At 52.2% G+C, this 27,413-nt stretch overlaps 1 protein-coding gene across 19 annotated transcripts in view; it reads left to right on the top strand.

Moving 5' to 3' along the window:
- The window catches only part of DNM2 (dynamin 2), a 100,417-nt gene that overhangs the window by 20,637 nt on the left and 52,367 nt on the right, over positions 1–27,413 (top strand). For all 19 annotated transcript variants that reach the window (XM_021083813.1, XM_021083807.1, XM_021083812.1 and 16 more), the window contains exons 2-3: positions 13,732–13,805; positions 25,538–25,687. In XM_021083813.1, coding sequence (XP_020939472.1) covers positions 13,732–13,805; positions 25,538–25,687 — 224 coding nt within the window. The remainder of the gene's footprint in view (positions 1–13,731; positions 13,806–25,537; positions 25,688–27,413) is intronic.

Here is a 27,413-nt window from a genome sequence, read left to right on the forward strand (position 1 = left end):
GGTCGAATCAGAGCTGTAGCTGCTGGCCTACACCACAGCCACAGCAACACAGGATCCACATACTTGTGAATATCCCAATTTTCCTTCTGTTACTGATTTCTTTTTCTTTCTTCCTTTCTTTCTTTCTTTCTTTCTTTCTTTTTTTTTTTTTTGCTACATCTGCAGCATGTGGAAGTTCCTAGGCCAGGGATCGAACCTGCACCATAATTGTGACCTGCACCACAGCTGTGGCAATGCCAGATCCTAAACGTGTTGTGCCACAAGGGAACTTCCTGTTACTGATTTTTAACTTCATTCCATTGTGGTCAGAGAACATACTTTGTATGATTTAATTCAGTCCTTTCATAGTTATTCAGTCTTGTTTTATGACCTTGAAAGCAGCCTATCCTGGAGAACGTTCCATGTGCCCTTGATAAGAGTGTGTATTCTGCTCTTGCTGAGTGGAGAGCTCTATACATGCCTGTTAGGTTTTGTCGGTTTATGGGGGTGTGCACATTTTCTGTTTCCTTGTTGATCTTCTGTTGAGTGTTCTGTCCATTAGTGAAGGTAGGGTATTGCCGTCTCCAGCTATTATTGTTGACTTGGCTTTTTTTCTTTTGCCTTGTGCTTGATTTTTTTTTTTTTTTTTTCCCCAGCTGTGCCTGAGGGGTGTAGAAGCTCCTGGGCCAGGGATTGAAACCAAGTCACAGCAGCAGCCTGAGTTGCTTCATTGACAATGCTGGATCCTTAACCCGCAGAGCCACAGGAGATCTCCTGGCCTGTGCTTTTTTTCCTTTGGTCCCTCTGAATCCAGTCACTCTCCTGCATAAGTTTTTTTTTTCTTTCTTTTTCGGCTGTACCTGTGGCATATCGATTCTGGACTGGGGATTGAACCTGTGCCGCCTCAGAGACAGTGAAGGATTTTTAACCCACTGTGCTGCAGTGGAAACTCCTGCATGAGCCTTTTTTTAATAATTGAGGTATAGTTAATTTACAGTGTTGTGCTTCAGGTGTATAGTAAAGTGATTTAGATTTTTTTTTTTCCCTTGCCCATGGCACCTGTAAGTTCATGGGCCAGGGAATGAATCCACACCACAGCAGTGACCCAAGCCACAGCAGTGACCCAAGCCACAGCAGTGACAATGCCAGATCCTTAACCTACTGTGCCACAAGGGAGGGAACTCCAATATATATATTTGCTTTTTAGGGCCGTACCCGAGGCATGTAGAAGTTCCCAGGCCAAGCCACATCTGCAACCTACACCATAGTTCACAGCAATGCCAGATCCCCGATCCACTGAGCAAGGCCAGGGATCTAACTTGCATCCTATGGCCACTAGTCTGATTCGTTTCTGCTGCGCTGCAACAGGAACTCCTCTATATATACATTTTTTTAAAGTTTTTTTCCATTATAGGTTATTATGAGATATCGAATATAGTTCCCTTTGTTATATAATAGTTCTTTGTTGTTTATCAGTTTTACATATAGTGGTGTATATATGTTAATTTCAAACTCCTGATTTATCCTCCACCCCACCGCCACTATCCTCTTTGGTAACCTGAAATTGTTCTTTCCATGAGCTTTTAGGTTGTTTCTAGTTTTCTCCTCTGGACAAGAGCCTTGGGGGTCCACAGGCTTGTACATTTGCTAGATCTGGAGCTCATTCCTGGAAGGGGGATGCTGTGTTGGAGATGGGACAGATTTAGACTCATGTTGCCAAGGACCTTCTAGGGGTGCTAAGGAGGAGCGTCTGTAGTGCCAGGGGGTGACATTCTCCTCTATCCCCATCGCCCTTGTGAACCGTCCTATGCAACAGGGCCCTATGCCTGCCGGGCACTGGACTTTATGTGACTTTTCTTTCTAGTCCTGCCTACCAGCTGACAGGATGGGCACTGTTATGCCCATTTGACAGATGGAGAAACTGAGGTCCAGGGAAGTGATGGCCCTCATGTGGGTCACACAGCAAGACTATGGCTGAGCTGTCAGGCTGCAGGCTCCGTGCTCTCCACCACTACAGTCGGCTTACCAATTGACCCCACAGGCAGCCGTGACTGGCCGTTCTGCCTTCAGCATTCAGGGACTTCTTCCCGTCTATGATCCTGGACATGTGGTGTGCTGACTGGGATGGTGCCCAGAAACGGGGACAGGAACGAGGCCAATTGACTTGGTGCCTCACAGGTTGGGGAAGGGGGTGTGCTATTTGCTCTGAGGCTCTGGTCCAGGTGACCTAACCTCTCTCACCTTGGTTTCTCCACCTGAGAAACGGGGTTGGTGAACGTGCCTGTGAGAGCAAAACAAGGACTTGCCTGCAGAGCTCAGCACAGTGCCTGCCTGTCCTGTTTAACCAGAGATGCCAGCCACCCTGGCGGTTCACTCCTTAGCAGGTGTTTATTGAGCATCTGCTGTGGCCAGATGGCAATGAACAAAGCAGATGAGAATCCCTGTCATCCTGGGGCTGAGGGTCTGGGCTGGGGACCAGTAAGCAGGAAAGAAGCTTGAGAGTGGCCTCTCCTAGAATATGCCAGCCAGCCAGCGTCCAAAGGAGAGTGGAGAGCACAGTAGGGGTGCCTGGTGGCAGAGTAGCCTGGGCAGAGCCATCAGCCAGCAGGGCCTGGAGGCAGGAGCAGTGGGAATGGCAGGGAGTGGTGGGCTCTGGTACAGGCAGGGTCTGGAGGGCTGCAGTAGGACACCAACTTTGTCCCAAGTGTGCGGGAAGCTACATGTGGTGAGTTTAAATCGAGTGTGCAGCGTGATCTGACTAGCGGTTTAAAAAGCTCTCCCTGGCTGCTGGGCTGAGAGGGACAGGGGCAGGGCAGTGGGGATGGGGCTGTGGCTGTGACCCAGGGGACTCAGCCCAGAGGGGGATGCGTCTGGGTATGTTGAAGGTAATGCCTGCAGGATTTGCTGAGAGATGGGCTCTAGCCGGTGGGAAAGGTGACCCGGGGAAGGGTGGGAAGGCTGTCCCATCTTGTGTGACACTGTGCCCCCAGTCTGCCTGGAAAGTTCCCCACAATGTAACACCCTGTCATCCTAGGAGAGGATCCAGGCAAGAGGAAGGGGAATGCTTGTGTCTCCAGAGGCCAGTGCCCACTCTCTTGCTTCAAGGAAGCCTGCAAGGAGGATGGTTCTGGAATGCTGGGATTGTGGGGGCACTGCCTGGCCTTCCTTTCTATATATGTATATATTTTTTTTATTTTTTGTCTTTTTAGGGCCACACCCACTGTATATGGAAGTTCACAGGTTAGGGGTCGAATCAGAGTCATAGCTGCTGGCCTACTCCACAGCCACACCATATCTGAGCCGTGTCTGTGACTACACCACAGCTCATGGCAACGCTGGATCCTTAACCCACTGAGCGAGGCCAGGGATCGAACCCGAATCCTCATGGATATTAATCGGGTTTGTTACCGCTGAGTCATGAAAGGAACTCCTCCTTTCTGTATGTTTAACAACATCCTCCCACTGTGTTCAGTTGGGTCCCTCTGGGTGGTGACATATGCAGAGCTAGAAAGGTGTATGTGACTGACCAATGGCCAGTGGCAACAGAGATGCTGCGAGCGCCTACTACCTCCCCAGCCCCTGCACTGTCTTCTCCTCCCACCCCCACCACACCCCATTTAACAGGTGAAGACACAGAGCCCAGGATGGAGTGATCTTGTTGCCAAGGTCACATAGCCATCTGCTGCAATGTAGAGCTCAAGGAAGTGTTGGAGGGACTCCCAGGACTTTGGACTTGAGAGATTAGCTCCCAAAATACCTGTGGTTTCCCCATTACCCTTGAAAATGCAGCTTAGGGAGTTCCCTCTATGGCACAATGGGATTGGCAGTGTCTTGGTTTGATCCTAGGCCCGACACAGTAGGTTAAGGATCTGGCGTTACTGCAGGTGTGGCTTAGGTCGTGACTTTGGCTTGGATCTGATCCCTGGCCTGGGGAACCCCATATGCCATGGGGCTGCCAAAAACAGAAAAAGAAAAGAAAATGCGGCTCAGCTGACCAGTTGCTTTGGGAGCTTCAAATTAATATATCTGCCTGTTAAGTAATTTAGCAAGTTATGAAAGACTGAAATTCAAATCGTATTAGAGACTGTAAAACAGAAAGTTTTAGATCCTCATTCCATAGACGAACTCCATGGGTGTCACCTTCAAACTTACTGTCTGTTCACAGCAGGAAAAAAAAGGTTGGAGGTCACAAACTGTTCTGCATGTTGCATTTTGCTTTCAGCACTGCAGCCTGGTTTGTCCCCTGGGCCAGTTTCTGGGTTGATTTAGCCAGTTCCCTGCTGATGGACCTCTAGGTGGTTAACGGGTTTCACGCTGGAAAGCACTGCCGCAGGGAGTGGCTGTTCTTGCAGACCCACCCAGGAGAATGAAAAGCGGGTGATGTGGGGCAGGGAGGGTCAGTAGGGGACAGTCAGGGCTCTCAGAGGAGGTGACATGTGTGTCGAGCCCTGAGTGGCCAGAGGAAGCCAGGGTTGTGGAAAGGCTCAGAGGAGAGGGTCATTCCAGGCAGAGGATGAGCATGTGCAAAGGCCCTGAGGCAGGACTTGCTTTGGCTTCCTTGCTCTATCCTGACCACCAGTGTGGCTGGAGGGAAGGAGTGAGCGAGATGGGGGCAGGAGCGGGAGGTGATGGGGCGATGGCTCAGGGCCTCGGAGGCCACAGGGAGCACTTTGGGGCAGTGGAGGGATGTGATCTGACTCACATAGTATTGAATTTTTCTTTCATGGCATGGGACAAGTGGTCTCTTTTTGGGCACCGTGGTCCAAACTTTTGCAAACCTTTCAGTCTACTTTCTGAGGCAGGTGCCAATCCTCTTGCTTAAACTATGAGGAAACCAAGGCACAAAGATATGACCCGACCTGCGTAGATGGTCCAGGAAGGCAGTGGCAGCACTTGGGTTCCAGCAGGGTCTGAGAGGCCCAGAGCCAGGGCCACCAGGTGCTACAGGCCACTTCCTGCTTTTGCTCCTGGCCTGACTACCAGAAGAGACTGTGGAGCAGGTGACATGATGGCTTAGTGCCAAGGGCAGGGTGGGCCCTGGAACCTGCAGGATTCCTGAACAGGGAGGAGCCTGCTGGGAATTTTGTGAAAGGTGGCATCCGGGAGTGGGTTTGTGAAACCTGTGAGGTACCCACAACCTATCCCTGTGAGGCTGCGGCTTTTCTAATGGGCGGGTGGATGGGAAGGGACAAACCACAGCCATGTGAGCAAATCAGTAAATTAGAAGACAGTAGTTATGAGTAGGATTGAGAATTGAGCCAGATAGTGTGTGACAGAGGGGGAGCTGCTTCATGTTGGGGGAGGGAGAAGGGGCAGGGAGGAGACATTTAGGCCGGGACTTGCCAGCTGGCTATGAGGAGGATCCAGGAGAGGGATCCAGGTCCAGGGAACAGCCAGTGCAAAGGCCCTGAGGCAGAACCATGCTTGGTGTGTTTGGGGAACATGGAGGAGGCCAGTATGCCAGGAACTAAGAGAATGTAGGGAGAATAGGAGGAGGTGAGGCAGGGGGAATGACTGGGAAGATGCCACAGGGTGGGTCCTGTGAGCTGCAGGGAGGACCTGGCCTTTTAACCTAGGTGGCTTAGGAACCCTGGGAAGGCTCTGAACAGAGGGGGTCATACCCTGACTTGGTGTCCACAGGCGCCCTCTGGCCAGTCCGGGAAGAACAGAGTGTAGGGGTGAGGGTGGACTGCTTGAGGGGCAGCCACTGCCCTGGTCCAGACAGGCACTGGGGGCCCAGGCCAAACACCTTAGATATGGAGAGAAGTGGGCCCATGCAGGCTCCATTGGGTAGAGCCAGCAGGACTTGCTGCTGGGTGGGGTTGGGAGGATGAAAGGCAGAAGGAACCCCTGGTCTGTGGTCTGAGTCAGGGGTGTAAGTACCTTACCTGGCTCTTGGGGTGACCACAGAGACACAGTGGCACCTGCCTAGGAATACTGAGTGCAGGCTGGGCTCCAGGTGACTGGTGGTTACTGTCGGATGGTGTTGATGGGGTGTGGATGGCGGGGACCAATGGGATGCTGTGCGCAGGCTGGATGTTAAGGATCTAGAGTCTGAGCAACGATGACTTCTGCTTCTGTTCTAGCAGAACTACAAAGGCAGGGTGGGGGTGACGGCCTCGGCCTCATTGGTCCTACCCATGTTCCCATCTTGATTCTGCTCCTTCCTTGCTAAGTGACCTGGGCAAGTCCAGAAATGGAGGCTTAGTCTACCATCTGTGCAATGGGGGTATTGGCCCCAGCAGCGTTCCTTTGGAGTTGCTAGAGGGTTCCCTGAGGTGTTACCCAAGATCAGACTAGAGCTGGGCCAGACATGACCCTGGGGCGAGGGGTTCCTGCCCAGGGCCTCTTCCTGTGGCCAGCAGTATGCTGATGTCTCCCATGCTGGGGCTTTGGGTGACCTGGGGAGGATCTGGGCCCTCACATGCTCTGGCTTCAGGCTGACTAATCCTTTGCAGGCTCTTCTGTTTGTTTTCCCTCTCCTGGTGTTTTGTCTCCATTGTTTCTGCATCTCCACCCTCCTGGGGACTGGGAGTCAGTTCCGAAGACAATAAATAAACAGCTTGGGCTTCTGAGTGGCCCACGGTGCCACCTCCTGCTGTGCCCTCCCCTCCCTGTCCCCTCCTGCCTTTCCGGGAGTCTGCTTCACCTTCTGAGGAGAGGAGGCCCATTTTAGAGCCTGGAAACACGGAGGCTGCAAGAGAGGGAAGTGACTTGTGCCAGGTCATGCATCCAGCTGGGCCTTCCATGGAAGCAGATCTGGGCTTTGAACCCAGGCTCTCTGGCTCCAGAGTCCATGTTCTGCCTATCCATTCAGCAAATGTTTAAGGAGCACCTGCCGAATATGATAGGCACTGTTCTGGGTGCTGGAGAAACAGTGGTGACCAGTCTGGTGAAGAAGACCCATCCTGTCACTGGACTGGACTGGTGGGGGTAGTAGGAAGGAGTATGCATTTGGGAGAGAGAGGTGCCATCCACTGCGCCTGCCCACAGCTGGGTGGCCAGAGTCTGAGGGGAGGGTTTCCTGGCAGAGGGAACAGCTCTCACAAAATCTTGGAGGCCAGAGGTACAGACAAGATTCCAGAGGCTGAAGGGGGGTGGCTAGGGAGGGGGGCAGTGCTAGGGGTGGTGTGATAGGCTGGTGGGCAACCCTTTCAAACCCCTGGTCAGTCATGTGGCCTCTGCAGGAGGGAGCCCCAGGCCTCTGTCTTAGGAGGATAATCACATATAACCTGGTCAGAAGCCTGGGGCCAGGGCTGGACCCCATGCATTAGAGGCCAGGGATGATGCTGAAATGATGGTAGTTAGCCCTTACTGAGCACCTGCTGTGCGCCAGGGAACAGAATAAACCCCACATGCTGTTCCGGGGAGCTGACATGGTGGGGAGGGGCAGACAGGAAGCAGATAAGTGACATAAAGGGGGTTAGTGCTTTGGTGAAAAATGAGGTGCAGGAGGGAGATGGGGGGTTGGAGGTGTGAGTGAGAGTGGAAGAAGCCTCCCCAGGGAGGAGTCACTGGAGCCAGGGCTGTGGGAGGGAGTCTGGGGGTGCCTCTGTGTCTAGTACCCAGCTGCCTTCTGAAGTGTGAGGAGTTTCCCCATTACTAACTAGGAAACCCAGATCAGAGGGGCAGGGAAGCTGGCCCTAGGTCACACAGTACGCAGGGCAGCCTGGGGGCACAGTGGCCCTTGTAGCCTGAAAGAGAGAGGAAGAGGGTGGGCACTTTGAGTCAGAGAGAGGGACTTGGTGACCCATGGAATGTGGGTGGGGTCCAAGAAGGGGAAGCTGCTGACCCAGGCTTGCAAGTTGCCACCAGATAAGTGGACAGTCAGTGAGGCCAGCAGAGCTGCTTGGGGAAGACAGTTTCCTTCCACCACCCAGGTCAGGAAAGGCCCCAAGAGTGCCCAGAAACCCTTGTGGGGAGTGGGGCGGGGCGGGGGGTGGTGCGGCTTAAAGCACAGCTGGACAGGCCCCTCCTCATAGAGACCCCCTTGGAGATTCCCAGGGGCCTGCTTTGCAAGGACTGTTGAGGCCTAGTGTGAGTCTTGCAGTCTGGATACACAATCAGATGAATCCCTGGGCTCCTGGCACTCCCAAGCTGGTGTGCAACATCCCTCACACCTGGCCAGCCTCATCCTTCAGCCTTCTCCCCCTCGGGTTCTGCCTCCTTGCCTTCCCCTTGTCCTTACTTCCAAGTCCCAGCCCCCAAAAGCCACCTTGCCCTGCAGGGGCCCAGAGCTCTTGGGGTTCTCTTGGGCATCATTCTGGTCCTCGTGTTCTTGTGAGGCTGTCATTGTCCGTTGTCTATGGTATCACCATTGTGCTCACAGCACCTGGGCCCCCCGACACAACCAGAGCAGTCACAGGACAGCACGTGCCAACACCAGTGGCAGAAAGCCTGGTTCCTGGCTGGGGAGATGCCTGCAGCTTCTGTGGCCGACAGGCAGGCCCAGAGGCCAGCAGGCCTGCAGGTCAGAGTTTCAGTGGACCCAGTGAATTTTGGTCCACACTTCTGCCACTCCTGGACCAGAGTGACCTCGGGCAGGTGCCTAACCACTGGGCCTGGTCACATCCCTAAAATGGAGCTCCCAGGACCGCCCCTCGCCCCCCATGGATCTTGTCATGGTTAAATGGGTTAAATTCACGAAAAATTCTCAACTCCTTCTCTGGCCTACAGTGGGCTCTCGGCAGCTCTTGGCTGCTCCAACACAGATAAGTTTTTGGAATCAGTAATCCATGTGGATGATGCAAAATTCAAAGATGTTCCCGAACATGCATTGACTGTTTTGGAACAGGCCCAGCCTCCCTGGGCTCTATTTTGAGGCTTTTTATTTTCTTCTGTTGCAAAACTCAGACACTCACTCTTCTGCACCTTTTGTTTTCCTCAGTCCACCCAAAAGGAAGTTCCATGTCAGGAGATGAAAAACTTTTTTCTTTTCCTCATGGCTACCCAGTGACACGAGTGGGCCGTAATTTATTTAATTTGTCCCCCCCAGTGGGCTTTTTTTTTTTTTTTTGTATTTTTGCTATTTCTTGGGCCGCTCCCGTGGCATATGGAGGTTCCCAGGCTAGGGGTCGAATAGGGGCTGTAGCCACCGGCCTACGCCAGAGCCACAGCACACGGGATCCGAGCCGTGTCTGCGACCTACACCACAGCTTATGGCAATGCCGGATCGTCAACCCAGTGAGCAAGGGCAGGGACCGAACCCGCAACCTCATGGTTCCTAGTCGGATTCGTTAACCACTGCACCACGACAGGAACTCCCCCCAGTGGGCTTTAAAGTTCTTTAGATCTGAGCTCTTCTTCTTACTGAGAAACTAACAAGATTGTAATGTTTGGTCCATGGGCCAATTTTCTTTAAAAAATTTTTAGGGAGTTCCTGTTGTGGCTCAGTGGAAACGAATCTGACTAGCATCCATGAGGTCAAAGGTTCGATCCCTGGCCTTGCTCATTGGGTTAAGGATGCAGCGTTGCAGTGAGCTGTTGTGTAGGTTGCAGATGCAGCTCGGATCCTGAGTCGCCATGGCTGTGGTGTAGGCTGGCAGCTGCAGCTCCGATTTGACCCCTAGCCTGGGAACCTCCATATGTGGCCCCAAAAAGACAAAAAAAAATATTTTTAAAAAATTTATCCTTTGTTCCCTGGACAGGTTTCAGTGGAATATTCTCTCTATGCTTTTGTATCTGAGTCTTCATGAGTGCATCTTCCTGGACTGACTTGTCCTTGTGACATTCTTGAGATTGAATTTAGATATGGTAAAGTGCCCTAATCTTAAACCTTCATTTTTTAAATAAATGCATGCACTGATCTGATCTAGATAGAGGGCGTTGTCCTCATCCCAGAAAATTCCCTCCTGCCCCTTTGTTCCTCTGGGGAACAGACTAGATTTCTATCAGTTCTGATTTCTATCACAGAGACTAGTTTTGCCTGTTCAAGGTCAGATCTACCCTGTGACTCAGCAAGAGAAACGAGGGCATATGTCAACAAAAAGCACATATGAGAATGTTCATGGCAGTTTTATCTGTAAAGGCCCCGAGCTGGGAAGATTCCCACCAGAGCCCCATCAGCTAGTGAGTGAATGAACAGGCTGTGGTCCATCCTGGACTGTGGACGAGCAGTACCCATGGGACCATGGGTATTCCATTCACCTGCACCTCCTGTCTTGTTTGGTCATTGACGCTTCAGCTCACATGGAAGAGGTAGAGCGGGAGATTGGTGTGAAGGGTCTGCCCATGGTCACTGCCAGCACTGGTGATTCTGGGTCAAAAGGCCAGTGCCCATGCTTTCTGATCTGTCTCTTTCCTGCCTCTCAGGTCTCCACCTGTGAGTCAAATGGCCAGGGGCTCCAGGAAGCCAGGGCCAAGGCCACCTGTGGTGCTTGATGTCCCCAGTAGACCTGCGGCGCCTGCTATGAATGATCAGTGCTCTGCTGGAGAGCCAGGGATGCCCCCTTTGATGAGGGCTGTGGTAAACCACTGACCTTGGGGTCTGGTGACACATAGGCAGTCCCTACTGTTTCTCAGCTTTGCCTGGTCTGCGCCCTGATTACGTGTAGGCCCCTTGTTTTTCCTTCTCAACAGGGCTTCTCTGACAGACCCCGAGCTCTCTTACTCCGTAGTGTGTCTTCTTTGTCCCCCCCGACACACTCACATGGTCCCCATCAGGATGTCAGCACTGGTGTCCCCAGCACTTCCAAAGGACTGCGTGAATAATACTTTAGTGAGCAACTGTGACTTTGGCCAGGTCACGAATCCTCGCCACTCCTCAAGTCTCTGCATCTGCCAAACTGGAGAATGGGAGTCATGCTCAGGATGTCATATGCTGCATGAAGTGGGCATGCAGGGCTCTGAGCAGGCCAGGCGTGGCCCCCGAGTTTTTTGTTTTCTTCAGGAACATGGCTCCATGGGCAGCATCTGAGGTGTAGAGGGTTGACTGTGTTGCCAGGGGCTACAGGCTTTGCCCTCTAGGGGCTCGTGCGTATCCTTGGGCCTTCATCCCTTGGTTTTGCCCCTTCCTTTCCTCCAGGGTTCTTCTCCATCCAACCTGTCCCCTGGTCATGAATTGCTGTCTCTTAAACTCCTCTTGATTCTGTTCAGTGTCTTTCAGCTGCCCTTGGTGTCCCTGCCATCCCCTGGTCCAGCCCCCATCATCACTGGCCTTGACCAGTGTAGATGCCTCTGCCTGCTTCTTGCTTCCCACCCTCATCCCTGAAACAGCCAGAGGGGTCTTTTAAAACCATGTGCCTTTTGAGAGTTCCCGTTGTGGCTCAGTGGTAACGAACCCGACTAGTATCCATGAGGATGCAAGTTCAATCCCTGGCCTTGGTTAGTGGGTTAAGGATCCAGCTTTGCCACAACCTGTGGTCTAGATTGCAGACAAGGCTCAGAACTGGCATTGCTCTGGTTGTGGTTTAGGCCGGCCGCTGTAGCTTCAATTCAACCCCTAGCCTGGGAACCTACTTATCTTGCAGGTGCAGCCCAGAAAAGTCAAAAACAAAAAACAAACACATGCCTTTTGGAGTTCCTCGTGGCTCAGCAATTTAAGGATACACCATGGTCACTGCTGTAGCATAGGTGTGTGTAATCCCTGGTCTGGGAACTTCTGCATACAGCAGATGCAGCAAAAAAAACCAAAAACCAAAAAACACATACCTTTAAAAGTACATGAGGTTTTTGTTGTTGCTTTTGTTTTGTCTTTTGTCTTTTTAGGGCCCCACCCTCAGCATATGAAGTTCTCAGGCTAGCAGTACTCGCTGTCTACACCACAGCAACATCAGATCTGAGCTGCGTCTGCCACCTATACTGCAGCTCATGGCAATGCCAGATCCTCAACCCACTGAATGATGCCAGGGATTGAACCTTGGTCCTTAGGAATACTAGTGAGATTCGTTTCCACTGAGGCACGATGGGAACTCCAAAAGTACACGTAGTTAGGAGTTCCTGTTGTGGCTCAGCAGATTAAGGACCCATTGTTGTCTCTGTAGGGATGTGGGTTTGATCCCTGGCCTGGCTTAGGAGATTAAGGATCAGCTACTGCCATGGCTGTAGCGTAGTTCTCAGCTGCAGCTCAAATCTGACCTCTAGCCTGCGAACTTCCACATGCCACGAGGGGTGTCCCCCCCACAGAAAAAAAAGCACACATGGTTATAATGTGACTGTCCCTAAACCCCATCTGGTGGCCCACCAGCATCACCCACACCCCTCCCTCTCTGGGCCTGTGCACTCGAGGGCTCCATTCTGCTACTCACCAGCAGAGCCCCCACAGGACCTCCAGTTGCCAGGGGAGGGTCCCTCCTATCACAGGCCATCCTGCTGTGTGGTCACTGCCATGGCCCAGAAGAGGTGCTGCATAAGCATGGTGGAACCAACTTATGCTTCCACACTAAGGGCTGGAACCCCTTAGTGCATGGTGTGTGGCAAAGTTGCAGGTCCTTCCTTTCCACCCACTGGGATCACAGGTTCTCAGGGGTTCTGACACCCAGCCCAGGCTGAGAACCAGCAACCTCCTCTGGGGCTCTCTCCAGGGTTCCCATCAGTGTTCCCATCACAGACAGTACTGGGCAGTGGGGCGGCACCAAGCATGCCTGCCTCTATGAGACACACCTGCCCAGTGTTCTGAATAAATTTCAGATAAAACAAATGTTTATATGGGTGCAAACCTTATTTAAAATTCCCTGAGCCTATAACTTTTCTCCAGTTTACTGAAACAACAAAGAATCCTTTGCACAGCTTTAGTGATCTATGGAAATTCTTCTTCTACTTCTGTCCCCACCTGGACCCCTGCTCTTTTGCTTTCCTTTCTTAATGGTCTAGGGTGGCTCCTGGTCTTCCCACTTTGCATAATTCCAGGCATACGTAAGTTGGTGCAGGTAGTGCCCGAGTATTTCCATAGTGAAATATATAGTGTGTGGATATAGATATATATATATAGGCTTCATATGCAGGATATGGAAGTTCCCAGGCCAGGGATTGAAGGATTGAATCTGAGCCGCAGCTACAACCTATGCCTCAGTGCTGGATCCTTTAACCCACTATGATGGGGCAGGGATCGAACCCACACCTCTGCAGCAACCTGAGTTGTTGCAGTCAAGGTCTTAACCCACTGTGGCACAGTGGGAACTCTAGGGTATATTTTTTTATGAAGCAGGGATCATTTACCTGCTAGGAAAGACACCCATTTCAAATGCACTGATTTTAGTAAATTTATAGTTTTAGTAAACATTACCACAGTCCAGTTTTAGAACATTTCCATCACTGCTGAAAGCTCCCTGCTCTCTGTTTCTACCTCCAGGGCAACCGCTGATCTGCTTTCCACCTCTATCACTTTGTCTTTCAGGGATATGAAACACATTTTTGGTCATGAAATACTTTTATTTTAGTCTTTATATCATACATATGGCATTAGGTTAATTTTTAAAGTGTGTCTAAGAAATGTACTGATCTCCTTTGGGCTGGGGGGAGAAGGTCCAATATCTGCCAAAGAAAGGGCCCTCTGGGCTTGCTGGGACTGGAGCATAACCAGCTGGAGGGAAATGGTTCCAATTGTCACCAGCCTTCAATCCACTCTCTTCCCTGTCCCACTGTGGCCTCAGGACCCTCCAAGGCCAGAGCGTTCCCTGCTGCCTGGCTGGCATTGGTGTCTGTGCTGAGGTTGCTCAGATTGCAAGAGGGGATTGCTTCACCACGTGTGGTCATACTTCCCCTCCCCTGCAAGCCAGCCTCATGAATAATTTCTGTCCCTTTCCCCTCCCACAGGGACTTCCTTCCCCGAGGTTCAGGAATCGTCACTCGGCGGCCTCTCATTCTGCAGCTCATCTTCTCAAAAACAGGTACGGTGGGGAGGCTGGCAGCAGGAGCCAGGAGATCCTGATGAGCCTCAGGTCTTTGTGCTGCTGTGTGGGTTTGAATTCACATTTTCCACATGTGCAGGGATGTTGAAGCAAAATTCATTGAATACCTCCACCCACCTGGAGCATCCCAGCTGTGACCAGGCTGCCTGGTGCCACAGTTCTTGGTCTATCATAGATGACATGTTCTTGCTGGATACTTTCAAAATCAGTAACATTGTGACACATCTACCTGAAATGCTCCAGTGTGCCTCCCTTTGCAATAAGGACACTCTCTTACACTCACAGAACCACACCCCCCAAAAGTTATCATCTCTGCATATTCTCTGATACCCTTGCCAGTTGTCCCCCAAATATCTTACCTAGCTGGTTCTGTCTTCTCTCCAACGCCACCAGGGGTCTCCATGCTGCCTTGCCACTGACCCGGAATGTCAGCCCTGGTCCATTTAGCACTTGGTGTACCACAAGCCAGGTGAAACACCCCCACCCTGGGAAGGCCGCTGACATACCCCCATTTTGCCCATGGGAAAACTCTGGCTTAACCAGGTTCCCTGACTCTCTAGTGGGATGGGTACCCAGGCGGGGTCAGACCTCCGCCTCCCCTCTCAGCTGGCCCTATTCCCGCCCTTTTGCTCCCCCCACCCCTGGACTTCACCCAACCCACCTACAGGAGGGCGTGGCACCAATGAGAGGCGGCAGCTGATTGGTCCAGCACCTCTTGTTTGCGAACTCTGCTAGTGTGTAGGCCAGGAGTGAACCAATGGGCTGCCTCCTCTGGGCTCGGGTGTCCAATCAGCTGTACCAGGAAGAGCAGTGGCAAAGCTCTGGTTTGCAAATGTCAGTGGGGCTCGGCCCATTGGTTTTCCGTTTACCATTCAGTAAATTGGCGGAGAGTTGATGTTGGGGGTTATAATCTCCATTTTTAATGAGTTCCCAGGTGGGGCTGATGCTTTTGGTCCCTGACTATGCTGGGAAAAACTTTGCTTGGGTGGGTAGGGGCTGAGAGGTAATATTGCCTAGCTCTGTAGCTGACTAGCTGTCTGGCCCCTGGGGAGGGACTGCTGCTCATAGCCGTGTTTCCTGTCTGGACAGTGAAGATAATAATAGTGCCGCCTTTGTTGGCTGCCATGAAGACCATGTTATTCAATACACGTACAGCCTGTAAAACAGTGCCTGGCACACTCCAGCCCCTTGCTGAGTGGTGCCATCCCAATGGCTGCGGTTTCGTGCTTGCTGCCGGCTTGCTTGGGAAGGGCTTGCTGGAAAAACAGGTTGGCTGGCTTCCTGAACTAGAAGGTCCCTGGTGTAGTCATAGCGGGAGTCACCTCCACAGTGGCTGTCACCCAGCGGTGGTCCTGGGCTGGGGCACGGTGACAAGTAGGACCAGGGCTGTTGCCACCACCTGTCACTTTCCCTCTTGGTACGTACTCCTGTTACTGCTGGGGGACAGTGCAGGGGGAGACTTGGGTAGAAACCAAGAGGGAGCCTGATGGCCCTCACCAGATGGGAGTATTGTGGTCAGGGGAGTGTGACTGACTCCATCCTGGAGGGTTGGGGGCACCCTAGGGCTTCTTGGAGGAAGTGATGTTTGAGTTGAGACTGACAGGTGCTTCGGGGTGTGTGTGAGGGAGGGGGAACTCTCCTTCCTAGCGGAGGGTGATATGTGTGAAGACTGAGGCAGGGATGCCCAGTGTGGCATGCTATAGGAACTGAAATTCCTCCTTGGGAGGTGGGGAGGAGAAACACATGACAAGTGACAACCCTGTGAGAGCACCAAGGGCAGGAACTGTGAGGGCGCATATCTGCCCAGTGCCTGACTCTGCATGTTGTCTGACCCCTTTGATGTTGAAATCTCCACTCCTGTCATCCCACAGAGGAGAGAACTGAGGCTTCCAGGCCACTTGCCTGAGGACACACGGGAGGTCATCTTGGAAGCCCAGTCTTAAACTCATTCTCTGGGGAATGTGGCCTGAGACCAAGGTGTGACTTGACCAGGTCCCATGGCCACTGATGGAGAGGAGACCACAGGGACCAGCTCTGGGGTAGGGGGACCCAGGAGGTAGGGATGGGGTAGCAGCCGTAGAGATGGAGACATAGTTGTATCCTCTTGGGCTGGGGCTGGGAGTGGGGGAGAGGGCCCCAGGGTGTCCCACAAGGGAGAGCTCCTTGCTGTGTCCCAGCTTGCATACACCCCCCTCCCCCACCTTACTGTGACATTTCCAGTTACTGGATGTCCCAAGTAGCTGTGAGCTGGGCCTGGGCCAGCTGCCTAGGAGGCAGTGCAAGAACTCCAGGGATCCTGGTCCTGCCTGAGCTCAGCCAGTTGGGTGGTACAGATGCAGACACAGGGTTGCTATGGTTGGGCTGAGGGAGGGAGGCCCAGGGGATTGTGGGAGAGTATATCGGCATTGGATCTACATTGGGCCAAGGGTCCAGCGAGAACATTCTAGGCAGAGCAACAGCTGTGAGATGAGGCTGGGGAGGGGCCAGGAGGCAGGGGGCACATCTTGTCAGGTGTGCTAAGAGATTCAGGCATTGGGAACCCGAGTGGCACTAAGGGTGTGGAGAGACTGGCCAAGCCCACTGGCCACCTTGTGGAGGAGGGACAGGCAGGGACAGGAGCGCAGGCAGGAAGCCAGGGAGAGGTGAGCCTGGCGCCAAGTGAGAGGTGATGGGGCCTGACCCAGGGTGGTGCTGCAGGGGTGAGGGCAGAGTCTAGAGTGACCTTGAGGTGGGGAGGCTGAGGTACCTGGGCTGGGGGAGACACCCTACTGATAAGGAAGGGGAGGAAACTGAGCGCTGTATGGAACAGGCGATGGCTGGGGCCCTTGGGGCCTTCTAGGGGCTACACAGGGTTGCAGTGCTCCTAGAGATAGGAGTTTTGTTTAGCTGGCTGTCAGGAACAGGATTTCAGGGCCAGGATGCCACCCCTTCCTAACTGGGGCCTTGAGCAAGTAGCTTCCCTCTCTCTGCCTCAGCTGACTTGTCTGTAGAAGAGGGGTGATAATGGTGTCTCCCTCGTGGCTCTGCCCACCCCATGTCGCCCCCTGTGGGGTCTGGAGCCCCTGGTACTGTATGGTCATAATTCTCTGACTCCTGCAACACCCAGTGGTGCCTGGTTTATCCTTGTCCAGACTGGGTTCAGTGAACCATTGCTTTTAATCAGCTTAGTTTAAAAATTATCTCAGACCAAAGCTACCAGGAAGTTTGGCTCATGGGTGAACTCTGCTCTGCCTTGGGAACCACACCTGGGCCTTGTAAATCCTGGAGACTGTTTCTTTCTTTCTTTCTTTTTTTTTTTTTTTTTTTTTTGTCTTTTTTAGGGCCTCATCCATGGCATATGGAAGTTCCCAGGCTAAGGGTCGAATTGGAGCTGTAGCTTCAGGCCTACACCATAGCCACACCCACAGCCACAGCCACGCTGTATCCCAGCTGTGTCTGTGACCTACACTACAGCTTACAGCAACACCAGATCCTTAACCCACTGAGTGAGGCCAGGGATTAAACCCGCATCTTCTGGATACTAGTCGGGTTCATTACTGCTTAGCCACAACAGGAACTCCTGGGGACTGTTCTTGTGTGGAATGTGGATGACCAGAGCCATCTGAGCCCGCCTTCCCAGCCTTGACCTTGGCCAGTGCTCCCAGGAGCCGGAGAGGTGATGTCAGGGCTTTACCCTTGGCTTCTGTCTTGAGGCTTCAGGAGGCCCTCCCCCACTCCACAAGGGGTCTTTTGGCCTCTGGGACCTCCTCTTAGGGCCCAGGTGCAGCCACAATCTCTCTCTTCACGCTCAAGACCTGTTCCATTGTTCCTACCTCCACACTTCACCCTCACTGTGCTTCCTGCTGGAACACCCTGCCCTGTCCTCCTCTCCCAACCCCCACCTGTCACTGCTGCCTTAGTTCTTTTGCAGTGTATGCTAGGAGGCATCATCCTGTCTGTGTATTTTCTTTTTAAAAATTGTTTTCTATGAAAAGCATAGTTGATTATGCGTTCCCATTGCGGCGCAGCAGAAACAAATCTGACCAGTATCTATGAGGATGCATGTTCGATCCCTAGCCTCGCTAAGTGGGTTGGGGACCTGGCGTTGCCGTGAGCTGTAGTGTAGGTACTAGATGCAGCAGGGATCCAACATGGCTGTGACTGTGGTGTAGGCTAGCAGCTGTAGCTCCGATTAGACCCCTAGCCTGGGAACCTCCATATGCCTCAAGTGCGGCCCTTTAAAAAAAAAAAAATAGCAGAAGATAAAATATAGTTGATTTACAGTGTTGTGCCGTTTCAACCCGTATTTTCCTGATAGTCTCTTCCCCTGCCTCAGCATCAGGGCCACCAGAGCAGGGCCGCTGACCTGCTTTGTCCACCGCCCTCCCCTGTGCCCAGCACAGGGACTGGCCCCCAGGAGATGCTCCATCAGCATAGGCTGGTGTCTGGCTCTCAGGGCGGCTGCTGTGCCCCCTCTCTCCTGTGGGAGATTATCCATGGCTGTGTGTGCAGGACCTCTCCCCGGCCAGCCTGGCCCTGGCAGGGCCCTTTCTATCAAGCCTATAAACCCTGCAGTGGGTGTGCATGGCCCTGAGGAAACCAAGTCCAGTGCTGGAGAGGATCAGCTCAGGGCTGGCCAGGATGGCAGCCTGGGGCTGTCACCTTCTCCAGTGTATGTTTTTTCCCATGTCACCAAGCAGTTCTCCAGTTCTCAATGGATACTGATTGGGTGTCCTCCAGTTCCCTCAGTTCTGTGGGATCTGGAGGCAGCATCAGATCCCACAGGTTAATGGCTTGGTCCCACCAGACTGTAACTCTACCCCTGCTTTGGTTGCCAATCACAGGCCCAGGCTGTTACCTGTGCTTTTTTTTTCCCCCTCCCTGGCTGTGCCCAGCGTGCAGAAGTTCCCTGGCAAGGGGCCAAGGACCAAATCTGTGCCACAGCCATGACAACGTCCAGTCCTTAACCCACTGAGCCACCAGGGAACTCCTTGTTACCTGTGCTTCTCTCCGACCAACTGTAGATTGGAAGTTCCAATGAGCCCCTCCTTGGGTTTGATCAAGTTTATAGAGTGATCCACAGAAGTCAGAAACATTTTACTCACTATATTCCCAGTTTATTAAAAGGATATAACTCAAGAAGAGCCAGATGGAAGAGATGCTGAGGGCAAGGTATGACGAAGGGCCTTGGAGCTTCCATGCCTTCTCTGAGCTCACCATTCTCCCAGCTCTTCTTCCTGTTACCTCCCAAGTCATGTGATGGTGCCTCACTTGCCTTCTCCTGGCCTGAGGGGCTGGGCTGAAGGCAGGTTGTCCCAGGAAAACCTTAAAGGAAGCCAGGCTGAGGAACCGTGGCCTCTGTTGTGGGGCTGCTTCCTTGCCCCTGGGGAAGGGGGGCCTGACCCCAGAAGGTGGCAGCATGTGCTTGTCACCTCCCTTCTTGAAGGGCATGCTTGGGGGATGCCCAAAGTGGGGGATTGGCTATTGAGCATACTGGAGACCCACGTGGGAGTCCTGGGAAGAGCAGAGGCCCAAACCAAGTCCCTCGCAGACCCTTTCTTGCAACTTTGGCTTCAGCAGGAGCCACACAGGCATGTGGTGTGTCAGCGTGAGGAGCTCCATGAAGGGTGGGGTGGTGGTTGCCGGAGCCGAGGTGGTTAGGGTGGGCCTCCCTGAGCAGGGTTGTTTAGAGCCTAGACCTGAAGGAGGCGGGGAACAAGTGCTGGGCTGAGGGCAGAACCTCATTCTAGAAAAAAATGACAGGTGCATTCGCTGGCACCACAGGACACAGGTGAGATGCATTCTCTGTGGGCCCCACACCGTGGAATTTGATTGTTTCTTCATACCACCCCAGCAGCACTGGGTTCTGTGCTGTCCTGTTTCATTGTGGGAAAACTGAGGCACAGTTGGCAGTGTGACTCCTGGCCAAGGGCCCACTTTACTCCTTGCTTCTTGCTGTGCTGGTCCCTCGGAGCCCGGGGGCCTGATCACACATAGCTGGCCCTCCTCCCATGAAAGCCCACATCAGGGCTGTGGTGGCGTGCCCTTGCGGCCGTCAAAATGCTGTGCCAGGAGCTGGGAACTGGAGGACTGGCTCTGTTATCTGAGGAAGGGAAGGTTTGAAGACGCTACAGCTGCTCTGGGGACAAGGCAGTCTCAGGACAGGCAGAGTCCGAAGTTGCTTAGCCTAGGCTGCTAGGGACCAGCTGAGAGAGCACTCTCCAGGTGCTGCAGGCTCAGCCTCAAGGCCTCTGACTTAAAGAGACAGTGCGTCATTAAAAAATCATCTCCCACATTTGAGCATTTTCAGGGTTGTAGAGCCCCAGGCTGAACGCTCTGCCCATTTCTCATATTTTCATTTTCCTGATGGGGAAACAGGCACAGAGGGAGAGCCTGGCCAGTGGGGATCCCCCCGCCCCGCCTGAGTCCAGAGATCATCTTCAGGGCATGGGAAAAGGTTGCCACTTGACAGAGATTGTGCTGGCATGGGTCCACCTGTACCCTTGCCCACCTCCATGATCTTGGGGTAAGTTGCGGCTGAGTTGGGCAAGCCACCCCTCCACGAGCTCCCACCCCCACCCCACCCCAAGTTTCTGGTATGTTGGGTCTCTTTTCTGAGCTACTCTGGCACGTGCTGTGACATGCTTGTGCCATGTCCATCCTCCCCATCAGACCAGGAGCTCAGCTCTGTTCTGGGTCTGTGTCATTGAGAGGTGCTTTGGAAAGGAGAGAGGGCAGGGAATACAGCAGATGGCCCCGCCTGACCCTGACCCTGTCCTGCCTCCTGTATATCCAGCTTGGGGGCAGGGGTAGGGTGGGGGTACTAGATCACCTCACAGAATCTGAAGCAGGGCGTTTTGCTTTTCCAGCAGAGTCATTTCCGTCGCATACATTGTTACAGAGCCCCTCCTGGGTGTGCAGAGTACTGTGTCCCTGGGATACAGAACAACACAGATGCAGATTCCTGCCCCATGGGGTGGACCTTTAATGGGGATCAGAGAAGCTACACAGGCTGACAAGGTAAACCATGTTAGAAGGTGATGAGCACTCGGAGGATCCTAAGGATTGAAAGCGGGAAAGAGACTGAGGAGGTTTGTCATCTCACCTGGGCGTCAGGGCAGACCTCATAGAGAAGGAGAAGGTACTGCTCCAGTAGAAACCTGAAGGAGGAGAGGGAGGGGCCCACGAGGGTGTGTGCTAGGCAGAGAAGAGCCAGTGCAAAGGCCCTGAGGCAGGAGTCAGGGGCTTGGGGTGCAAGAAACCCGGGAAGCCGGTGTGGTTGGAAGGAGTGAGTTGAGGTCAGAGTTGTGGGGAAAGGAAATTCTCTAGGGCCCTGCGGCATGTAGTGAAGACTTTGGCTTTGACTGGGGTGAGGTGGGAGCTGTGGAGGGTTTCAAGGAGGGGAGACCGAAGTCTGGCTTTAAGAGGGTCGTGGAAGCCATGTTGGCAGAATCTCTCTCACCTTGGCATGACCTGGGAATTTAGCACATGGTTCTAAAATGATGAGGAGCCCAGTAGAGAAGGCAGGCTGGGGGTTCATTTGTGGTACAGCGGGTTAAGGATCCAGGGTCATCACAGCAGTGGCTTGGTTTGTTGCCATGGCACAGGTTCGAGCCCTGGCCTGAGAACTTCTTCATGCTGCAAGTGCAGGCCAAAATAAGAATGTAGGCTGTGAGGGATGGGCCTGGCTGGCTTCTGGACCTTCCGCTGAACACAGAGGGTGTGTTTCTGCTATCCCCCAACATTCTGGGGAAGAAGTTGTGGCTTTCTAGCACTGTCTCCTCTATATCCCTCACACAAAGGGGTTGGCAGAAGGAAAGGCTGCCAGCACACACTGGGCTCTGGGAGGCCGCATCTGCCAGGTCCTGGTTCCTTAAACACAGTCCAGGGTAACTTGGCTCTGACAGGAGAGGAGGCCCAAGATGCTGGATGGTGTGAAGTCAGGGAAGGCTCCCTGGAAGAGGCAATAGGCAGTCTGGCCCTGGAGGAGGAGGAGATGGGGCCAGGCCTTCCAGGCACCAGACCTGGCAGGGCAGAGATTTGCAGAGGACCGGCCTGTGTCCTGGTCCCCAGCCCATTTCCCATTCTACATTCCCCAGCACTCCTGGAAGGGGGATGGTATCTTGCACAGGCCGAGCCCAGGGCCTTGAGCCAGAAGAGAACTGAGGTTTGCTGTGGGGGTGGAGGAGTGTTCCATTTTTGGTGTCTGCTGCAGGAAGAGCAGCCGGGTATTTCCTCTTGTCCTTTTGGAGGGTTGGAGCAGGGTGACTGTCCTTAGGAACTAGGTCAGCTGATGGGGGTGGAGTGGTTGATCTGCATCCTCCAGGCAGTATCCTCATTGTTCTGCTCCTGAGTGGCCAGTGCCCATGTTGGACAAGATCCTCAGTGATCTGAGCCCACATAGTCCCCCTGACCCCTTCAGCAGAGGTCAGAGAGGTGAAGAGCCTGCCCATGGCCTCACAAAGGCCATGTAACTTGAGAGCCACTACCTGGAGACCGATTATCCGGACTCCAAATCCCAGCTCCACCACTGACCTCGAGCCAGGTCGCTTCACCTCTCTGACCTCAGTTTCCTCATCTGTGATGTGGGCATTCTGGAGATGCCTACCTACTAAGGTGCTGACTCAGGAGGCACAAATGGGACCACATGCAGGGCTTGGCCAGAGGGAGCAAGGGCTGAATGTTGGTCTTAGTTTGGTAGGTTATAGTGGTGGGATGGCAAACCTCCTAGCATTCATTTCTTTCTGCTGTGTTAACACCCCTGGATAGAGATTCTAGCCTGGCCTGGCCTTTCTCTATCCAAGGGCTCTTTCTCTATCTTTTCTTCTGAGGCAGCTGATGGTGTGTCTGTGCTGTGATTTATGTAGCCAGGTCTCCTCCTGCTGGGCATCAAGGCTATTTCCAGCTTTTTACACTTAGAAATAGCACCTCAGTGGACATCTCTGCATCTGTGCCATGGACCAGTTCTCTTTTTTTTTGCTTTTTAGGGCCAGACCTGTAGCATATGGAGGTTCCCAAGCTAGGGGTCTAATTGGAGCTACAGCTGCCGGCCTACGCCACAGTCACAGCATTGCAGGATCTGGGCTTCATCTGTGACTTACACCACAGCTCACGGCAATACCAGACAGATCCTTAGCCACTGTGCGATGCCAGGGGACGGACCTGCAACCTCATGGTTCCTAGTCAGATTTATTTCCGCTGCACCATGACAGGAACTCCTGGACCAGTTCTTTAGGCTGTTTGCCAGCAAGACTTACTTCCCTTTTTTTAGGATCGCTACAAGAGCCATGAGCTCTGGGTCTAGAAGGTCCCCTCTCCCCAACATTTACTATGAAAATTCAGGTATGTGAAAAAGATGAGGAGTTCCTGTTGTAGCGCAGTGGAAACAAATCAGATTAGGAATCATGAGTTTGTGGGTTCCACCTCTGGCCTTGCTCAGTGGGTTAAGGATCCAGCATTGCCGTGAGCTGTGGTGTAGTTCACAGACATGACTCGGGTCCCTCGTTGCTGTGGCTCTGGCGTAGGCTGGCATCAACAGCTCCAATTAGACCCCTACCCTGGAAACCTCCATGTGCTGTGGGTGCAGCCCTAAAAAAGACAAAAAGCCAGAAAAAAGAAAAGTCAAGTCGAGGAATTATACAGTGTACATCTATAGACTCAGCACCTACCTCCCATGATGAGCATTTTTTTCTTCCTGCTTTATCCATATCTGTGCTTTGGGTTTCTCAAGCTTAATGACACGACCAGCATAATCATTAGTTTCTTATTTCCTTTGATCTCAGTGTCAATAACAGTGGCTTCGAGTCACCCCGGGCTACGAGAGGCCAGAAAGCATTTCTCCTTAGGGGTTCACATGTATGTGGGCCGCCCCATGAATAGCCAGGACGGGGAGAGGGACAGCAAGATGGACTTTGGTGAGGCCAGCAGTGGTTCCTGTTCCCCATCCCGTGCAGGTGCCTTGTGGAAGGAGGATAAGGAGTCCCATAGACAAGTGCCAGGGATCTCACTGGGCTAGAGGGTGCTGGCAACTCACAGGCCCACTAGGGCAGTGACTTGTGCCTCTTTTGATTGTGATCCACAGGGAGGGAGATTATACATTACCACCCAGGAAGATTTCACGTACAACAGAAAAGCAGGCAGTTCCCTGGTGGTCTAATGGTTACGGATTTGGTGTTGTCACTGCTGTGGCTTGGGTAACTGCTGCAGCACGGCTTCAGTCCCTGGCCTGAGAACTTCCACATGCCTCGGGTGCAGCCAAATCAAAACAAAACACCAAAGCAGAATCTTTATCAATAATACATCACTGAAGTTCCCGTCGTGGCACAGTGGTTAACGAATCCGACTAGGAACCATGAGGTTGCGGGTTCGGTCCCTGCCCTTGCTCAGTGGATTAACGATCCGGCGTTGCCGTGAGCTGTGGTGTAGGTTGCAGACGCGGCTCGGATCCCTCAGTTGCTGTGGCTCTGGCGTAGGCCGGTGGCTACAGCTCCAATTAGACCCCTAGCCTGGGAACCTCCATATGCCGAGGGGGTGGCCCAAGAAATAGCAAAAAGACAAAAAAAAAAAAACACCACCACATGCTGATGGTGTAGTGATGCATGCTGATATTTGCCTCTGTATCCTGTTCATCAAAAAAGGGAAGGGGGGCTGGTCACACACCTGTTGATTATTGCTTTTTGGTTTGGGTTTGTTTGTTTTGTTTTGATTGTCTTGCCCAAGGCATGTGAAAGTTCCTAGGCCAGGGGTCAAACCCACACCATAGCAGTGATTGTGCTGGATACTTAACTCTCTGTGCCATAAACTCCATGGGTTTTGGGGGTTTTTTTTTTTTTTTTTTTTTTTTGTTATTGTTGTTGTTGTTGCTATCTCTTGGGCCGCTCCCGCGGCATATGGAGGTTCCCAGGCTAGGGGTCTAATCGGAGCTGTAGCCACTGGCCTACGCCAGAGCCACAGCAACGCAGGATCTGAGCCGCGTCTGCAACCTACACCACAGCTCACGGCAACGCCAGATTGCTAACCCACTGAGCAAGGGCAGGGACTGAACCCGCAACCTCATGGTTCCTAGTCGGATTCGTTAACCACTGCGCCACAATGGGAACTCCGGTTTTTTTTTTTTTTTTTTTTTTTTGTCTTTTGTCTTTTTTTGTTGTTGTTGTTGTTGTTGTTGCTATCTCTTGGGCCGCTTCCGCGGCATATGGAGGTTCCCAGGCTAGGGGTTGAATCGGAGCTGTAGCCACTGTCCTACGCCAGAGCCACAGCAACGCGGGATCCGAGCCGCGTCTGCAACCTACACCACAGCTCACGGCAACGCCGGATCGTTAACCCACTGAGCAAGGGCAGGAACCGAACCCGCGACCTCATGGTTCCTAGTCGGATTCGTTAACCACTGTGCCACGACGGGAACTCCCGGTTTTTTTTTTTTTTTAAACTCATAATATGTCATGACCTGTACAAATGCTTTGTGAGGGTGTCCATTTCACAGAGTCAGAATTTTTGCCAGTTTTATACCTTGTGGAATCCCCCAGGTCTAGAAGAGGACTGGATCAGTGGGTTAGCTCCCCTCAAATACTTGTCAAGAAGATGAATCTGTTGCTCCCCAAATTTCTAGAGCACCTGTGACTGATTAAACTTCCTCTGCTTGACAAGGCACCTGTCCCAGAAGGCCATCTGCTCCCCATCCACAGCAAGAGCCCTTCTCTTTCTCATTTTGAGCATCTTTCCTCCCTTTGCAGAATATGCTGAGTTTTTACACTGCAAGTCCAAAAAGTTTACAGACTTTGAAGAAGTCCGACAGGAGATCGAAGCGGAGACCGACAGGGTCACGGGGACCAATAAAGGCATCTCCCCAGTGCCCATCAACTTGCGGGTCTACTCACCACACGGTAGGTAGCAAGGTACCCCTCACGTACGGGGCAGGGGAAAGCTGGGTCGGGTCAGGCTCTCACAAAAAATATGCCCCTTCCCATTCTTCTTCACATGCACATAGCCCTCTGATCTTCGTCCTCCCGCTTCTGTCCGATATGAACATGGCACCGAGAAATCCATCTCAGCTCTAAGAAAAACAGCATGCCAGGGAGACTGTCAGGAGTGGGGCGAATTGCGGCTATATGTTCATTTTATTTTATTTTTTTTTTATTTATTTATTTTTTTTTTTTTTTTTGTCTTTTTGCTATTTCTTGGGCCGCTCCCGCGGCATATGGAGGTTCCCAGGCTAGGGGTCCAATCGGAGCTGTAGCCACCAGCCTACGCCAGAGCCACAGCAACGCAGGATCCGAGCCGCATCTGCAACCTACACCACAGCTCACGGCAACGCCGGATCGTTAACCCACTGAGCAAGGGCAGGGATCGAACCCGCAACCTCATGGTTCCTAGTCGGATTCGTTAACCACTGCGCCACGACGGGAACTCCTATATGTTCATTTTAAAGGCGCAGCGGTGGCTCTGGTTCCAGATGAATGGTGGCCACACAGTGATACCAGCCCAAGGCAGCCAGTCTTTTGGTTCCTGGAGAGGAGCCAGAAAGCCAGAAAAGTCCTGATTTTAAAACTGCATCATTTAAACAGAATAAGCTGTATAAATGTATATGGCCCAGCAGCATGGATTGCCAACTTAGATGGTATTTGGTGAATATTCCAGCCGACCCTTAACACCTCAGTATGTATGGGTTCTTTGTGATGAGTTTTTAAATTTGTTTATTTATTTTTATTTCTTTTCTTTTTAGAGCCGTACCCGCGGCATATGGAAGTTCCCAGGTTAGGGGTTGAATCAGAGCTATAGCTGCCGGCCAAGGCCACAGCAACAGCAACGGAGGAGCTAAACCTCATCTGAGACCTACACTACAACTCATAGCAATGCCGGATTGCCGACCCACTGAGCGAGGCCAGGGATCGAACCCACATGCTCATGGATACTAGTTGGATTCATTTCCTGTGCGCCGTAACGGGAACTTCCTAAATTTATTTATTTTTGAATAAATGATGTCTGTATGTTGCTCATATTCAGAAGTTATAAAAGGAAATATCTAGCAAAAACCTCCTGGTCCCCCAAATTATAATTATTATATCTCATTTCTTCAAATGATACATATAGGTAGTTATGAATACATACGTGTGTATCACATGTGTGTTTCATCTCTTTTACTCAAATCATAGCATAATATAATCATTGATGCCTTTTTTTTTGTATGAGTGCATCTCAGCGGCATATGGATATTCCCAGGTTAGGGGTCAGATTGAAGTTGTGGCTGCTGGCCTACACCACAGCCACAGCAACACGGGATCAGAGTCTCGTCTGCGGCCTATACCACAGTTAACGGCAACGCCAGATCCTTAATCCACTGAGCGAGGCCAGGGATCGAACCCATGTCTTCATGGATACTAGTTGCATTCATTAACTACTGAATTATGATGGCAACTCCCTGTTTTTTTTTTAATGTATATTTTTTATTAAAGTGTGGTTGATTTGCAGTGTTGTGTCAATTTCTGCTGTATAGAATAGTAACCCAGTCACATGTATATACATTCCTTTTCTCATACTATCTGCCATCATGTTCTAATCCAAGAGATTAGATATAGTTCCCCATTTTTAAAAAATTTAATTGCATTATAG

The sequence above is a fragment of the Sus scrofa genome, chromosome 2 (genome assembly GCF_000003025.6).
Source record: "Sus scrofa isolate TJ Tabasco breed Duroc chromosome 2, Sscrofa11.1, whole genome shotgun sequence".
Taxonomy (NCBI): Eukaryota; Metazoa; Chordata; class Mammalia; order Artiodactyla; family Suidae; genus Sus; species Sus scrofa.